Source organism: Falco cherrug, chromosome 1 (assembly GCF_023634085.1).
Source record: "Falco cherrug isolate bFalChe1 chromosome 1, bFalChe1.pri, whole genome shotgun sequence".
NCBI classification, from domain to species: Eukaryota; Metazoa; Chordata; class Aves; order Falconiformes; family Falconidae; genus Falco; species Falco cherrug.
This window is the reverse complement of record NC_073697.1, coordinates 87,944,638-87,962,945: the sequence shown is the minus strand read 5'-3', so window position 1 is coordinate 87,962,945 and position 18,308 is coordinate 87,944,638. Positions and strand designations below refer to the sequence as shown.

General features: G+C 36.4%; 1 protein-coding gene across 2 annotated transcripts in view; it reads left to right on the top strand.

Annotated features, from left to right (window-relative positions):
- LOC102047136 (septin-2) overlaps positions 1 to 18,308 on the top strand; it is a 39,854-nt gene that overhangs the window by 4,772 nt on the left and 16,774 nt on the right. For both annotated transcript variants that reach the window (XM_055704114.1, XM_055704105.1), the window contains exons 2-10: positions 821 to 872; positions 1,968 to 2,067; positions 3,576 to 3,662; positions 4,288 to 4,411; positions 9,167 to 9,301; positions 9,766 to 9,883; positions 15,929 to 16,030; positions 16,832 to 16,977; positions 18,023 to 18,106. In XM_055704114.1, the coding sequence (XP_055560089.1) occupies positions 846 to 872; positions 1,968 to 2,067; positions 3,576 to 3,662; positions 4,288 to 4,411; positions 9,167 to 9,301; positions 9,766 to 9,883; positions 15,929 to 16,030; positions 16,832 to 16,977; positions 18,023 to 18,106 (923 nt within the window). In that variant the 5' untranslated portion in view covers positions 821 to 845. The remainder of the gene's footprint in view (positions 1 to 820; positions 873 to 1,967; positions 2,068 to 3,575; positions 3,663 to 4,287; positions 4,412 to 9,166; positions 9,302 to 9,765; positions 9,884 to 15,928; positions 16,031 to 16,831; positions 16,978 to 18,022; positions 18,107 to 18,308) is intronic.

Sequence of the window (18,308 nt, the reverse complement as noted above, 5' to 3'; positions counted from 1 at the left end):
AAGGGCTTGCCAAAACCCAGCTGTTCTGGGTGTTTGAAACTAAAGAACAAATCCTTTTGATAATCCTTCAGATCAGGGTGAATTTTCATGTCTAGCTTGGGTTAGCCAAGTGCTAATGTTCAGTGTAGCGTTTGTATTCAGTGATGGTACTTCAAAGCGACTGAAAATAATGTTAGAACCTTTACCTGGAAATCCTGTAGGTGTCCCATTTGTGGGAGAGTTTTTGTATGTGGTAGTAATTCTCAAATTTTTGGACAACAGTTACATTATGTTCACCAATTTGTAAATCATCTTTAAGAAAAATATAATTCCTAAGTGGAAAAGGTAAAAATGGAAGGAGAAAGGACCTCCTTATGCTATTCTTTATAGGGGTTGGAAACAGAGTATTTGAATTTCAGGTTTTATTAGCTAAGTACAGAATCAGAGAACATAAAAAAACCCCACAAAACTTCAGGAGTACCTTGCATACTCAGCATTAGCTTTCAGTAGATATTTTTCCTTCTTTAAAGACAGGATGGGTGAAAGGTATTTAAGGATGCAGAATTTTAATATTCTGAGTTTTAAAGGACTCTTTCTATTTTAAAACTTTTAAGTATTTAAATGTTCTGATTTTGATAATTCTGTGTAATTTTTTTCCTGTGACTAGCTTTGCGGAGGCAGCCATTTTGATTATGGCTTGTTTGTTTTATTAATCTTTGACTATGTGACATTTTATTCTACTAGAAAAAAATGTGAATATTATATGCAATTGATCAGTTCAGAATTGAAATTAATGTAACCTTCAAGTCAGCTAACATGCACTGTGGATTTTATTTTCCAGTATCTGAAACTTGAAGTGACGAAACATGTCTCAGTCTGGTGAAAAAGTAAAGGTAAGAAAGCGCCTGCATAGCTAAAATTGTGTTTAGAATCTGTTCAGCTTCTGAAATTACTTGTGGTTTTACTGAGGTGGTAAAATAGTGAATAAATGATACCTTATTGCTTCAGATGTGTTTCTGAAAAGGAACTGTTTGGTAGCAACAGAGCTTGCATGGGCTTTCAGATATTTGCCAGACATTCAGTGTTTGCTTGTGCATTTAGAATGGTGCCTTTACCTAAGGAAATTTAATTTTACAACCCTTTATTTCTAATGTTTTTGCCCATCTGGGTCAGTTTTAAAAGGATTGTTAGGAAGTAACTGAATGGCCCTGTATCTCCCCCCTGCCCCACTGGAGGTCTGGCATTGGATAAAAACTGTTCTCACCATAAACTCATCTGTGAAGAAAACATTTGGTTCCAGCTGGCTCATAGGTCCCTACATTAAGTGGCTGCAGTTCCTGTTGAGGCTCCTATTAGGTTTTCAGTCAATTGATGACAGATGGTGAAGCAAACTGCCCTTTTTATAGCCCAAATAGCTTTGATAAGTTTTTCAGGCATGTTTCTTTTTCCTGCTTTTGTGTTAGAAATTAAACATTTAGAAGATAGGTGAGCAGCTTAACAAGCAGAAGGTAGATCTCTGTGTAATTATGTTTTCGTAATCTCTGCATTACTATAGAGTGTTCCTGGTTTTCTACGTGTGAGTGTATGCATTATTTACTCTTATAGAAGATAGTAGCAGCAGATACCAAATTTCAAGAGATATTTTTGGCCTTTAGCTTAAGATCTTTGGGATTTTTAGCTACGTTTACAGTTTCAGATTAATAATAGCATGTTCATGCAAGCTTGCAGATTTTTTTTTTTAACAAAGGGGAGATCTTTGTTTATCTGTAGCCTAAAGTACTTAATAGATTTCTATTTATATTAGACTGCTTGGGAAATGGGTCTGTTTCAAGGTCTGCCTTACTATAGCAACAAAAAATTGTTTCATTCTCTTTTTCCATGTGCTTTATATACTTCTGCACTTTATTGTTTAGAATCAGCTGAACTCTCTTTCAACTTCTTAGGGGGAAGGAGATCTCATTTATACTCAACTCTTGGTTTTTTGTCAGTTTTCCGACTCAGCAGGCTATGTGGGATTTGCTAATCTGCCCAACCAAGTTCACAGGAAATCTGTGAAGAAGGGCTTTGAATTCACACTGATGGTGGTTGGTAAGTGCTTTGTTTAAGTATTTTTGATCGTTATACAATAACAAATTTCTTTCACATAGACATATATGTCTTCCTACTTAGCAACTGACCGTTACACAGAAGAAGAAGCAGCTTTGAACTTCCGTGCACTGTAATTAAATCTTACACTATTTTGTCATGTCTGGTAGGAGGGAGTATTTGTAGTGATTAAAGATGATGACTTGGAGCCAACAGGACATTCTTGTATTCCTGACTCATCATCAGATGGTAGGGGTAGTTGCTTAATCTTTCTTTGACTCCCATTTCCCCAGCTGAAGGCATGAATGCACATGGTGAATATCTTCCTGTTGAAACGGTGACGCTATTCTTCTGTTTTCTTCTGTTCCATCCTGACTCACTCTGGTATTCGAACTAAACTTTGAATTTGCCTGTTCTGTGAACAGGCACCTGTAGGAGTCTTTGATGGAAAGTCCTTCAGGTACAAAGCCATTTTAAGAGATTATTCTTGGCACGTTGAATGATACTTACATTGAATCAGTTTAATGTTATACAAATGCAAAGGGAATCCATAGTACTTACCACCTTTTTGTCATAGTTACCTTGAAATTACATGTTATTGAAAAATGAAAATGAGAAGAGATGCATTACAGTTCTTATTCTCTGTGCTCTGTAGTACTGTTTGGGATTATTTGGTGACAGTTTTCAGCCATGTCTGTGAAATGAATAGGTAGTTTTTGGTAAGTGTAGAGGTGTTTTTATTTCACGTAGCTTGTGATGATAAATACAGATAACAGAGATGGAAGTTAGTGGCATCTAAAATATCACGGCTAGTTGTTCTAAGTGTTGACTCCTTTGATTGCTTGGGTTAGGAAAAAAGTTACTTTTTTAAATTCAGGTTTACTGATCACATTTACAGGTCTTACCTTTATTATTTTATAGGACAAAATTTTTATGAAATGAGGTTCTAGATTTATTTTCTAGATGAATTTTGAATAATATTTGTTATAATTTTGTTTCATGTTTCATAGGATGTGTATAGCCTAACTGTAAGGGTGCAAAGTTCAACTGTTAGTTTGGGGTTTCTTTATTCATTGTCCCTCCTAACAGTGTTCAAGGTGCAATTTCTAGCTTAGAAAAACCTTAAAGCTCTCAGAAATTTTCAGCAGGAGAGTTACAGCTCCTGATTTTTTAAGTTTAAGTGGAAAAAAGCTTTTATTTCCTTGAGGTAACCAAGCTATCTCTAGATCTGTAGTCAAAGCGCTGTATGACCTTTCAGCTTTTATTATGAAATGTATTACAGTAAACTTCTCATTTTCGTGTAACATTTATAAAAACACTAGAGGCTTGTTTTTCCTGTGTTTTTAAAGTGCTTAGCTGAGCCTTTGATGTTTTTATATCAAAAGCTAGGGTGGATCCTGATGAACAAATTATTTTTCCTCCATAACATGCACTTGGGAAAAAGAGGTGCTTTAAAAAGTTTAAGAGTAAAAGGTGTATATGCTTAATAACCTGAATTATTTTGTTTGTAGGTGAGTCTGGCTTGGGAAAATCCACTTTAATTAACAGTCTGTTCCTGACTGATCTTTATCCAGAACGTTATATTCCTGGAGCTGCAGGTAAATATGGTTTTGCAGTTCCTCCAGCATATATCCTATGAAATTTTATGTTCTTTCAGTTAACATTGCTTCATTCTGCTAACTTCACCTGTGAGACCCTTTCTTCATGTTATCTAGATGTATTTTAATCTTCCAAATTATTTTTTGTGCTGTCATTTTCTCATTTATATTTCCTTTCAAAGACTCAGCTTTTGTTGTTTCTTCAGTAATTGTTAAAAAACCCACCCCCCCGCAACCTTTTAGGTGTCAATATACCTAAATGTGATTTTGCTCTAATCCTCATTTCCTCTAATACTTTTTGCCTGTAGTGCCTTAAATCCTGGTTAGAGGTGTAAATTCGTTCTGACAAAGAATCTAGCATGTTTCTGAGTAGTAAAATTTTACTTCTGCATATTGTCATGAGTAAATCCCCCCTTTTTAGTTCTTTGGTTCTTGTTTATTTACAAAAATGTATTGTTAAATTTTGACTGGCTAGCTTGTGGGTTTTTTTTTCCCTGTAAAATACTTTGTCATGTAGATTACAATACAGTTCAGATTGCATTTCATTCTCTATTGCTCTCTCCTGCAGGGGTTTCTGCAGCAACTGATAGGCGTAATAACAGTAAATATGTTCCTTTTCTTTTAGAGAAAATAGAGAGAACAGTTCAAATTGAAGCTTCTACGGTAGAAATAGAGGAGCGAGGTGTGAAACTGCGTTTAACAGTAGTTGACACACCAGGATATGGAGATGCCATTAACAGCCAGGACTGGTATGTGTGTAAATACTGCTGTGCTTGGTAGACTTTGTATCTTACACAAATAGTACTCCAGTGTGTCTGTGTCTCTGAACTTAAGTGATTCAGCTGGTGGTCTTTGGATAGCTTTAATGAACCTGTTGCTTCCTTTTACATAATTCTTAACATTAATGGAGTGTTATCTTGAATTCATGGTAGAGGGTGTTTTCTGAGTCCTTGCAGTTAAGCGCAATTTTCCAAGCAGTTCTGCATTCTGGGTGCTTGTCTTCATATCATCAGGGACATGATCATTTAGTTTGTGTGAGCTTTCCAATAAAGTTTCTCTTTATATTTTTTTGTTGCCTAAAGTACACATCTCTAGTAAAACTATTACTTATGCAACTTCTGTTTCAGTTTTCTAACACTTCTTTTATTTTTTTGAAAGGTTTGGTTAGTTTCTCTAAGCTGTCTGTTTCTCCCTCAAAATTAGTTGCGTTTTTTCCAAGTAAGGTTTTCTGTGACAACTGAAGTCAACTTCTTGTCTCCATAGCTGCTCTGATAGGGTGGAATTCTGGTTAAGGGAAATTTTTCTGTGTCTCTAGCCCATGCAGTTTCCATGTTTTTTAGACACTACTTTTCGTTCCCTGTCCTTTATATGTACTACTAGCAATTGGGATAGAACTGCGTTATTTTTAATGATGGAGTTACTACTTAGCTCTCTCCAGCCTAAATATTGCTGATAATCTTTAGTGGCTGAGGTAATTGTCTGAGATACATTGGACAACATATATAGTTGCTTTAGCATAAGGATTGTGAAGAAAGAAGATGGTAAAATATCTATGAAGGAACTGGGGAGTTAGTAACAAAATTAGAATTAATAAATTTGTTCATAAATGTAATTTCCGAAGCATCATAGTAATGCACTTTAACTGTGGATAACTACACATCTTGTGATAACTTCTTTCAAGTAAAGATGAGATATATTAATGTGCTTACTGGGATGCCTGAATTGTTCCAGTGCAACTAGAAGCTAAACTTTGAATTTCCATGTGGTTGTCTTTTAAAAAGTGCTAATAATATTTATTTTGCTTGGCCATTAATTTTTGTTGACACTTTTTTGTGGTGCTGGTGGTAATCCTAAGGCAATCAAAGTGTCACTGTACAGAGAAAAGGTGCATAAAGCCAAAACAAGTTGATTTGAATTCTTCAGTATAAGTTAAAGATCAGGAAGGAGGCAATGCTAATCGACTGCTTTGTAATCTTTTATTGACAGAATGCTGTGTTATTTGGAGCATTCTGGAGAAAATTTTTGTCAGACATGGTTTTTCTTTTTCTTACAGCAAAAGTGAAGGCAGTGAAGTTACATAATGAAAGTTTGAAAGTGAAGCTGTAGTGGGATTTTTATTTTCCTCCCACTTTTCCTACTTTATTAAGTTGAAAAAAAATTGAACTTTCAGAATAACACAAAGGCATCTTTCTGGACTGCAGCATGGTCTTGCTTCTTTTGTGCACTGTTGACTAGAGCTTCCTTCCGCTGGAGCTCAGAACTCTGCAGCCTGTGTATTGTGTTACATAGAGCCCTTCCTGTTGATTGTGTTTTAATGGCCTTTGTTTATTCTGTTAAGATGTTTCTTAGAGACCTACGTGTTCATGTTTTTCCCCTTTACTTAGCAAGCTTCGAAAAGAGAGTCATTCTATGATGATTCAGATCCAGTAGAACAATTTACTGGTTTGTACTTGGTTTTCTGTGACAAACCTTAAACATCAAAATAGATTATGGGGAAAAAACAGTACTTACATGCTACAAAATAAAAAGGTGCAGTTATTTTAATTGTCTCTAGTCTCATTTTCTCATGTCACATGAAAGGACTTTGAGCCATGACGAGTGTCATTTTGACAGAAGTCTGTTAGCCTTTACAGGATGTCATAGGGACTTGGAGGGATAGACTCTTTGTTTCAAACTGTAGTCAAGACTAACCCAGTGCAACCACCTTCCTTCCTTCTCAGTTCAGAGGAAGCAGCAAGTTCGTGTTCTTGAACTTATGTTTGTGTTCAGGAGCATTTACTGCAATTATGGTTAACTGGTAGATGGTGCTGATCTTGATCCAATTTTTATAAAGGACTTTTTTGGGAAAGCTGCAGTTTGTGCACACTACCTGTTTTTCAGGGTGATGAAATATACTGAGGTTATTTTTGAACAGGGGTAAATCAAACTGGCACAATGTCCCTAGGAAGTAGCAGTAGCTGACAGTGTTTCAAATATCTTTCTCCTGATAAGCTTTTGTAATAACTTTGTTTCTGTCTTTGCATTAACAAAAAGGCTTAATTTTAGAGCTTGACCTTCAAGGTTGGGTGCTGGGGTCAATTTTTGTGTGTTTTCCGTCACAGAAGAAGTACTAGTAAGGATTGCATATTCTCAGGAGTTTTTCCAGGAGGTCTCCTGAATTGCAAGAATAACAGTGTTGGATTGGGAAATGAGTTATGGATTTAGTACAACATATTCTCTAAAGTAGATTACTTTTGCTTTTCCAAATGCTACTGTACTTAAAACAGCCTGTAAGAAAAGGTGGCCGCTAACCTTAGTGATATTTTTTTAGATTCTATGTGAAGCTTTAGTTCTAGCTGTAGTTCTGTAGTCTAGAATCAGACTACACCTAGGAGTGCTCTTGGCATCAGTTTAGACATGTGTTTGTAGAATAGCAAAACTCTTTATGGTGGGAGGTTTGAAGCATAGAACATGTCTTCCATGCAAAAGGACTTTGGGATCAGGAGAAAAGCATGCCCTTAAAGTAACATCTTTCATCAGACAGAAGTGAAAGGATCTAAGGAGAAGAGAGAGAGGGGGGAAAAAAAAATTTGATTCATGCACTGATTTGGGATCAAATCTAGACTCAAAAGAATGGTTAAAAAAAACCAGTCTACAGATTAACTTATTGGACACTGCCAATCACATGCCTCGTTTCATCTTGTTTGCAGTGTGGCAGGTCGTTCTTTGATAGCTGCTTTCTGGCTGCTGCTAGTTTGTTTTTTTTTTTTACTGGCTTACGTTAAGCTGTATTTTGTGGGCTTTGGCAGCTTGGTAATATTTTTCATTTTCCCCCGGTGGGCTTAAATGCAAAGGTTGTGTTGTTTGCTGTTACAACACAGGATGTGCTATCTCCTAAGTAGTGATAGCACAGTGGTATAAGCCAGGTGTTTCCCGGAAGTCAGGAGGTACAGGACACTAACGCCGTATTTATAGGGAAAATTATAGCTGTTAAAGCTAGAAAACTGCACGTAAACTAATTACGTTGCCAGAGAAGTGTGTGATAGTTGCTTTTCCATTGTTTGTGCTTGGTTTCTGTCCTAGTGTTTGTATGTCTTCAGTCTTGTTACCTTTCACCAGCCAAGAGGAGAGTTTAGGATCAACAGGAACATAAACCATGTTGCCCTTTTCCAACACATTTAGGTATTAAGAAGCTAGTTCTTAAAGACTTGAGTAGCACTAAGGTCAGAACCCAATAAATTCGATTCTTTGCTGTGTTGTCTTCCATAGCGTGACTTACAACGGTGTAAATCTTGCAAAGATATAAACGTGTGTATATATATTCTACTATGGATTTGTTCCTTCTAGATCCAAAAGCTTACTCAACTTTGGAAAACAAAATTCCCTCCAGGATCTCTTCCATCATTCTCGTTGCTTTCTTTCATTATCTTCATTACAGCCACACAGCCCAGGGTTGAACTTTGCTGCCTGTCACAGTATTTGCCATCATTCTGTGTGTTTATTTTCTAGTTTACTGATTGTTTTATTTGTGTTCTCTTGTCTGTTTCCTCCTTAAATTCCTATAATCAAATTTGCACTTTCTCAACAAGAAAAATACTGTTTTTTTCAAGTAAAGCTTTCTGCTCAGTTTTTCCACAAGTAGTTTAAGATATGTTCATGACACACAATCTGCCTAATCTTATCTTCATCAGTGTGTTCATTTCCCTTCCCCTGAAGTACTTAATATAAAGTGTCCTTTTATATTAATGTTGTTTGCAGGTGTCTGCATGCTCTGGAATATCTTAAAACAATCTTCTTAGTAATGCATTGTGTTTTCTTTTCTCTCTCTTAGTCACTGCTTTCATGAATTTTTGTGATCAAATTTTGTGTTCCTTTACTACTTTGTAGGGCATATTTAAAATTGCCTTGAACTAAGTAGGAATTATTTTTCTTTGCCAGCAAAAAAGAATTCTGTAAGTTAACAAAAATAGCTTAATAAATCATGTGATGCTTGAGTGCATGACTTGCAAATGTATTCGTACTTAATTGAAACAGACTAGTATACCAGAATTTTCATAGGTAACTATAGAAACTTAGCTCTAGGGTCAGGGTTGTAAATCAAGAGGATATCCGGGATATGTCATTTTTCAGCTGATCTAAAAACAAATCCTTACCCTCTACCCCCAGAAAAAAAAAAAAGCGCAGAGAAATCCTCAGTCTTCTGTTCCTGTCTGTGTTGTCTCAACACTGAGTGCTGCTTCCCGCGCCACCCCCGAGCTTGCACTTGAACTTTTTATCCGTAGACAGAGTAATACTTGAAAGTAACTCTAGGCATAAATAGACACTTGGTTGCTATGAAAATATCTTTTTGCATTATCAGAATACTTTTTCTCAGTAGTAGATACAGTGCTAGGAAGTTGAATTTTTGTAACAGAAATGTTCTTTATGAAAGTGTGATTCTCCTCGTGTTCTTATCTTTCATACTTCTTATTTTATTATTTTCATGCTTATCTAAGATGTCTCTCTCCCCCCTCCTCATACCACAGCTTCAAAACAATTATCCAGTACATTGACAACCAGTTTGAAAGATACCTTCATGATGAGAGTGGTCTAAACAGGCGCCACATCATAGACAACAGAGTCCATTGTTGTTTTTACTTCATCTCTCCCTTTGGGCATGGGTAAGAAAAGGCTCTTGAGCTCTTGTATTTTAGGGCATTATAACTTGTTTGTAAGTCTGTTCATTACTTGAATTGGAAACTTAACTTTAATGGTAATTGAGTTACTTCCCACACTGTCAGTTAGCCAATGCAATTAAAATTGTCTTTGGGGATTAATGCTCTCCTCTGCTTTGTCCTCATTTTTGGCATTTAATATTGTTTTGAAGCAGTCAGCATTACATTGGTTATCACCCAGAAACAGAAAAGCTTATAATACCCAATTTATCTTATAGTGCCAATTTTAATGGTAATTTGACCTTTAAACAACCAAGCTGATAAGCAAGTGCTCTGGCTTAATTTATTTTGGAAATGCTATTTATGTAGATACTTGAAATAAATATTTTTTAATACATTTGGTCTGTTACAAAAACACAAACAACCACAAACAAAAAAACACCTTTTTTTTTTTTTCTACTTGTTGGCAGGCTGAAACCATTAGATGTAGAATTCATGAAGGCTCTTCATGGAAAAGTCAACATTGTTCCTGTGATTGCCAAGGCTGACACACTGACGCTGAAGGAAAGAGAAAGGCTGAAGAGAAGAGTAGGTCTAACACTTGATCATGAGAACGATGCAACCCATACAGTGTTAAAGCCAAATACAAAGTAAATTCAGACTGGAGAGGGGTGAATGATGCTGGCCAAGGACCTAATCTTCAGGAAGTCTGATGTGCTTTACCAGTTACGCTTGCTGAAAATCTGGCCATTTTTGGCTTCATTTGTCTTAGCAAGCAGTGCACCCCAACAGAGCAGGTTTTGAGCAAAACTGTTTGTAATGAGGGCTCAAATCATCCTGAAAAGCATGTAGTGTAGATGTTTCAGACTAGCTGTCATTTAGTCTGGTGGAGTGAATGCCCACTAATGTGAGTGCGTGAGGTATGTTCTGAGAGCGTTATCTTTTAGGTTTAGTTTCATCCAAAAGAAACTTGGTTTGTGTACTCTAGCTGTGCTGAATGTTTTGTAGCAAAATGTGGTTAAGTCACGGTGACTCAAACTTGCTTAGTAAGTGCGCCCATGATACAAACTAAAACACTAATATAGAGGCAGGACAGTTGGGCTAATATGTTAGCAGGATGCTTTTTGTAGTTCCATTATTATGGAAAAATGTACGCTGTCTTGTATATGTATTTCCTACTAGGTTATCTGTTCATGTGAAATATCAGGGCATAATCAGGATTGCATTGGAGAAAGTCTTTCCAGACAGTGGTACTAAAATAAATGCTTTTGTATTGGAAGATTTACTTGCTGTCTTGAACTTTTTTTTTTTTTTGGCCAAACCTTTCCAAGACAGGCCAGCCTCTGCCAGATGTGACATTATAGTGAGTTCTGCTGGAATAAAGTACATATTTGTGGTTGTATGAGTCTTTCACCTTAAATCTAATTTCCATTTAATCTCATCATAGAATAATCTGGTGAGTGAATGTAAAAATTTTAGCTTTCCTAGTTTGTCTTTGATTCAGAATGACTTTGTGCACCTTGTTAAAAGAAAGGAATGGGTAGGTGGTGAGATTGTATTGTGCTCACAGGTGTTCAGTAAAATTTATTGAGATGGCAAGCTTTTTTCAGGTTCTATTGACTCAAACCCAGTATATTCATTTGTAAAGTCTAACATATTCGAACGTTACAAAGCCTGTGAAGTTTTACAAGTTTAATAACTTATTCCTTTAGTATAGAGTTAATTAGTACTTCTAAAATACAGCCTATACTTAGCACCAGAGTATGCAAACTTTTTTCATGGTAAGATTATATCTTAATCTCTTATGTTATATCTTAATATAATTTTATAGTGCCACTTTTTTATTTTTATGGAGGGCTTGATAGATGATCTGATTGTGTTCCTCTGGCTTCCAGTAGTCCTTTAGAATGGTTATTGGATCTTTTTTTGTGTGAGGGTATTTTCTGGGTTTTTTGGAGAGGGAGTACAGCTTTATTTAACTTGGAAAAATAGTGTAGTTAAAATGTTTGAAGTTAAAAACAGCACATTAGCTGAACTCCACCTAAATTCAGAGGATTTGTTTGGGGTCTTTTTGGGTGGACCAGTGCCACAAAGGTGTGATTGTGGATTTTGTAGGCTTGTAAGCAACTACAGTTTGGCAAGGTGAGGTACTGCTGCCACTGGTAATGTGTTTGCATAAAGCTCAGTGGTATAAGAAACCTTGCTCAATAAATTGAATAAATCTTCTGTAGCTGAGGACATTTAAAGTGGGGACAGTTGTGACTGTATGAACCTTGTCTGCAACGTAGACAAATTCACAGAAAGAGGGGAGAGGTATTTATACAAGTGACCAGCTTTATGATGAACTAGGTGAAAGGGAGAAGGGTTAAAAAAAAAAACGTCATTCATTGAGTTAAAAAAGACTTATGGATCTTCCTGGGAGAAATTCTGTCCAGCCTCTTTGAGCTTTTATTTTGTTCCTCCACAAATGCTATGAGGACATGACAGGTTCAGTCGGCAAATTAAAAGAACTGACAGGGAAGTAACAAAGCAGAGATGTGGCTGTTTATGCTGGTTTTATCACTTCTCTTTCTATGGCTATATTGTATTGGTTAAAGATTTTTATCTGGTAGTAATATTGTTTGTGGAGCTGCTACTTTCTATAAAGAAACTGTAATTGATTTTTCAGCAGTGTACTTCAGGCTCAGTTTTCATAGGTGCTTATTTTTTGGTTCAGCGTTTGGTAGCAGAATGATGTTGAAAGATTTGAAGCAGGCATTTAAGTGGAATGTTAATTATTTTATTATATAGTTCACTGGGAATCTGAATGTTATGCTTTGTCAGCTCAAATACATAAAATAAACTGATATAAAAGAAGTTCTAGCTACACTCATCTTTCACAAAAGCAGTTCTTGGGTGAAATGAAGAGGAATGTGACTCTTACCAGATTTCAGTACTTGCTGTAATTGTTTTGGGACTTTCATCTGTGCTCCTTTTATCTTTTGCTTGGTGGCTTCTCTTAAGGTCAAGCACAGCATAGTGCACCTGCTGTTTGACACTTGCTTCTGTGTGTCGCTAACACCGGATTTTAGCTGAAACATGGCAGTAGCACAAGTAAATGTGTTTCCCAGTGTGAATTTGGAATTATTTTTCAGTACAATTCTGTAAGTGATGTTAGATCTAGAGTTTATGCTGTACATTTCTTGTGGAAGAGGGAGATGAATCCCTGTTTACATATCCTGTGATTGAACAGATTAAAGGCAGCCTCTCTTGACCATATTCAGTGCTAATCCATGTCTAGTTCTTTCTAGTTTGAGCAAAGTTACTTTTGACTAACTAGTCTAAAACAGTTTTGACTTAGATATATGGACACCACATTTATGCGTTGGCTAAATATGAGATGAATGGCATTTATGCTGAAGTCTGAGGGAGTGGCTAGAAAACAGGTAATCAAGTTGTCTTTATTTTTGTACTGCTGGCAAAGGTCACTTTACAAACTGAGTTTATACCAAGTCAAATGTATAATGTGGTTCCAAAGCTTTGAAAGTCCTAGCTACTGTATATTGTTCTAACTCAAAGCATCTTGGCTAACAGAATCTCTAATCAAGAGTAAGAATCAAAATCCTGCTTTGCTGACGCAGCTTGAGGTCTTTTATTTTTTATTTTTTTTTTAGATGTTTCTGCCATTTGGCCATGAATCTAAAGTAAAATGTTTTTGTTTCACTGCTTTGGACTAAGCAGCAAGATCAGTTTGTGGTGCTTGCAAAGGAAACCCAGCTTGGAGTAATTCCTGTTTAGTCTTTCTGGAATTCAAAGTTATTTTTTAAAACTCTGGAGTGGGAAGAAATGCAAGGCAGTTTCACAAGCTGTGCCATGCAAGGCTGCTAAGGAAACCTGCTCAAAAGAATGACTTCATGAGAGGGGAACTAATATTTTGACATTTTTTTTAAATTTCCCATGGGAAGGCTAATCTTTAAGAACACAGAATCCTCTGAGGCCAATAAAATTCAGATTTGAAGCAGCAAAATGCTGTTTCATTGTTAGGTCCATAAAATACAGTTTGTTTTTATTGCAATTCTTTTTCCTTTCAGGAAAGCACTAGGTTTAACAGCTGTAATATATTATTCTAGCACCCCTTGTTGTTGGCTTTCCCGTTATTGTTTCACTTGCATTTTATCTTCTAAGATCTCAGCCAGGTTAAATGTGCTTTCTTGCTTTAGGCAGCTACTTAAAGGCATTGCACTGCCCCACCTATCCCAGCTGTGCATCTTCTGTTATCATTTGGTGACAATTTAGTTGTCTTCCATGTTGCAAAATGGTAACAACGTGCATTGATTTAAATGTAGTTGTGTGAACATAACTGTTGCTTGTTGGCAACGCTTATTCCCAAATTTCTTTTTTCTTTTAAAAATATTGCTCTTTGTGTAGGTGAGGGCTCATAATATTCTATTCAGTGTGGGCCCACGCGTGTGTGAGTGCGGGGGATGTTTATGTACCTGGCAGGAAAACATCCTCTTGGGAGTAGTTGTGGTTCATACATGGTCATTCTTCTTCTAGTGGTCTGAAGGATTGTTTTATTTTAAGCAGCTGTTTAATAATCAAGCTCTGGTTGGACAAGTTTTATTTATACCACAGCTATTGGTTGCCGTCATGACAGAGGATTGAGGAACCCAACAATGCTATGAGAAGGCTCATTAAGACCTCTCGTCTATTTGAAGTCCGGTTGTATTTGTATTATCAAGATATGTCCAGTTGTTTATGTAGTAATGACAGCACAAGTCCTTACAGGGGCTTCTCTGAATGTTTTTATAATTACCCCAAACTTCCTCCCTCCTCACTGATTTTGCCCAGACTTTGCTTATTAAAAGTTCATTACATCCTCCTGCTGCTTGGTTCAGGTGTTGGTTGTGGGGTTACAGTTGCAACTTGTCAGGGAATACTAACCTAGGAAGTTTGCACAGCTAACCTTTTTTCTGCTGTGACATCCAAGACCCCTTTGAAAAGAGTTATTGTGAAATCTCGGCATTCTTTGTGCTTCCATACCACTACCTTTAGTGAAAGAAAATCTTGTCAGTGCATTTGATGGGATTTCTGCCTTAAATATTTTTAATAGTATGGCAGTAGAAGCATTCTCTTCAGTTTTGAAGAAAGGATTGATTTATACCACCTTTTGAAACTGCCAGAGTCCTGGACTTACGCTAGCTGCTTACCCCCGCAGTGATTTCATTAGGAAAAGAATGTGTACAGGAATACAGATAGAGTATTTTTAATGTTAATCTTAGGCATTAGTGACAGTAAAGGAAACTGTTTATGGATGTTTTTTTCTCATAGTGTATTTTGAATAACTTTCTTCATTTTAAGTGAAGTTTTTGTCTTTTTGATTCAAGAGGCAATAGGCACTGCCTTTAAAATTTTTGTACATATCAAATACACAAAAATATACTTTGATATGGGCTGCATGGTTTTGATGCTGTAACTAATGAATCCTGCTGCCAAATTCATTGCTTTTACTTACTTTTTTCACATTAACTTCACTTTACTTTTGTCTGCTTCTGTTTTATGCTCCATGTGAATCTTCTGGTTTTTTTTTTAATTATTTACTTGCTATGTTTTCAAAAAATGTGTTTGTCTTTTGTGCCTTTTAAAAAAATCTTTGTGCCTGTGTTATTTGGCACTTTGGACATTGAGTCAGGTGCATGTGTGTTAGTCTTCAAAAGGTGCTGTGCAGGAGTACATTGTATTACAAATATTTTATTAGTTATGCAGCTAAGATTCGTAGCAAATAGTGTTCTACTTCTGTTGTTTGTTCCCCAAGTGTTGTCTGAAGGCCTTAATTGCATCTTCATATGCCTATTTTAAATCTTTTATTTCTGTATCACTGCACAAAAATATGCTAGTTAAGGTCTTACAGAAAGAAACATACATTAGGAATGTCACAAAATGCATTTAGTCAGTAAATCTGTTTCTTTTTGGGTGAACAGGCAGGTGAGCTGCTGTTACTGTTTAGCCATTTCTGGTTTTGCAGATGGTATCATAGATTACAAACAGTTTAATTCAGAGGTAATCTTAGCAAATGTTTTGGCTTTTTAAAATGCCTGTTAGTAAACTCTTTAAAGGAGAACCTCTGTAGTTAGCAAATCTCAGCAATGTTTTTAAGATAAATTTTCTTTGTAATAGTAAAATAAAATCTATATAATACAACCAGGTTTAGCGTAGGCTTCCTTTCTTAATTTTAAGGGTGTGATTGACTTCCCACTTAGTATTCCTTTCTTAGATCTCAAAACATGTAGGTCACTTGCCGAGTGTTTTTATACCTTGTACTGTTCTTTCCAGGATATTTATGGACTTGAGGTTCAAGTCTGTTGAATGAAGAAAAAATGAAAAATGCTGGGTTTTTTTCTTCATAGGTAGGATGAAATTAATGCAATGTAAGATTGTCTTGCAGGACATAAACTAGTTTGTTAGTACATAAACTCAAAGCATGGCAGTTTCTGCTAATTTTTTTTTTCTAAGCATTGTCAAACTGCTTAAAGCAGGAAAACATTCTGATTTTTTTAGATGTGACAGACTAGTAAATCCATTGTATATATTTTTAACTTAATACCTCTTCAATGAAATAAGAATTTGTTGTTCTCCCTTTTTTGTAAATTTCAGGTTCTGGATGAGATTTCTGAACATGGCATTAGGATTTATCAGCTCCCTGATGCAGATTCTGATGAAGATGAGGAGTTTAAAGAACAAACTAGAGTTTTAAAGGCAAGTTTCATTCCTAATTTATTATTTTGGTTCAGTAGCTCTTCAAGGTTACAGTATTGCTTAAAGGTACTTTATTCCTTTATAGTGTGTTGGAAATTCAAATTTTCTTTGGATGTTGACTCTGAATTATAATCCTTTTTATTCCAGTCTCTGCTTCATCAGAATTCCAAATGTAGTGTGTCATGACTTTCTTTTCTTTTCGCTGTTAAACGTAAGCAGCTCTTCACCAAGATCTGTGATTTGCAGTGTGTTTTCTGACTCAAACCATGTAACATGCAAGCAAAGAGAAAGAATGTGTGTGTGTTATGGTTGCTATACTAATTAACAACTTTCCTCTCATTAGAACAGATAATAAAGGTTTTACTGAAGTAATTTCCTCTTTGTGCTGTGGTACTTGCAAAGGTGCTTGGAGAATGGAGCTGAAATGCTCTCTTTAGCTACTTCAATCTGTATCTGAAGCATGCTTCTGTTGGCTGTTTTCCATGCATGATGTTATGTCAGATGACACATTATGCCCAAACTGTACTTCAACAACAGTCAAGTGTTCCTAAAGCAAAGCATCATTTCCTTTTGTGCCTCTGTTAGGAGAAAGAGATCCTAACAAAACTACAGGTGTTAATAGGGACTTGTTGGGTTTCTGATGTGGAAGGATTTTAGTAGTGCTTTGTCAGCATTTCTTTCCCCCTTTCTCCTGTCTGTTACTTAAAAGTCTTTGCACTTTCTTTGAAAGGAAAAAACATAACAAAACACAAAAAAAGGACCCAGTCAAAACAGTAACTTGTTTTGCTCTGTCTCAACTAGGCTAGCATTCCCTTTGCTGTTATCGGATCCAATCAACTTATTGAGGTGAAAGGGAAAAAAATCAGAGGCCGTCTGTATCCCTGGGGAGTTGTTGAAGTTGAAAATCCAGAGCACAATGATTTCCTTAAACTGCGCACAATGCTGGTGTGAGTAATGGTAAAATTATCCCATCTCCTGATAATGATGATGTAACTTTCACAATGAGTAGAGAGTTATAAGAACATGAACTCCTTAATTCAAAAGTAGCTCTGATGGCAGTGTGGAGTGTCTTTTTAGCCCCCTGCAGCTTGTTTTGCTACTGTAATCCTCCGATCTGACTTCAAAAATTATTTTCTGTATTTTACATTGCCAGATGTGTGATCAGTTTTATGCCTTATGTGAACTAATTTGATGGCTTTACATATAAATTAAAGTTTTCTTATAGTGCAGTGGGTGGGGCAGAGAGATTCAAACTACTTTTCAGTTTCATCAATCACTTTGGGTAGTATTCTAAAGGCAAAACTCAATTTTCTGGCAGTATAGGAAATCCTATGTTAAATATGAGACCCTGCCCTTCTGTAAGTGGTTTTTCTGATGACATTGTGTGATTGTTGGGGAACTGAATGCTGTCGGTAATGCTATTGGTGTGTTTCTGATTTCAGTCTATACTGGGCAGGGATTGCCCTCTGCTGGTCACTGGTACCAAGCATTTTTGTCCACCCTCCTCCCCCGCCCCCCCCCCCCCTTTTTTTTTTTTTTGACAGTTGGAAATTGTTGGGCAATTATGTCAGCTGTTACGTGAGCCAAGGAGCTCCACCTAGTTCTCAGTTACAAATTATACTTAATAGCACTTAAAAGACAAAAAATACTTCAGGAATTAAAGTATCTTTCTGAATAACCGTCTTTGCAAGGTTCTTAACGCTGCCAAGACTGGTATAAACAACTCCTAGCAAGCAATTAGTGAACAAGAGGATGACAGTGTATTTCAGGTCTCTGAAGAATCTTTGTGGGAGGGCCCTTAAATATGAATTAAGGGAAGACCAATAAACATGAAAGCAGAGCTCTGACTAGCTTTATGGCAGGCTTGGGCTGTAAGGGTTACTTTTTCATTAAATACATCCATTATATAAACAAAAATATAAGATAAGAGTGTTTTTCTTCCCTTTGACAAGAAGAGCAAAGTGTTCTTCAATAGCCCTTTGCATGTTCTAGAACGCACATGCAGGACCTGCAGGAGGTGACGCAAGACTTGCACTATGAGAACTTCCGTTCAGAGAGGCTAAAACGAACTGGCAAGTAAGTACATGTGCGCCTTTGGGCTCTGCTGCTTGTCAGTCTCTTCTTTCTCCACTGTGACATTGGACTTGCTCCTCCTCCTAACTAATCCCACCTGTAACTAATTATTTCTCATGATATTTAGTCTATGGAGTTACTGAAATTTGTGTTAAATGCTCTTCTTGAAGAGCAGTAATATCTAGTGAAGTGCTGTGCTTACAAA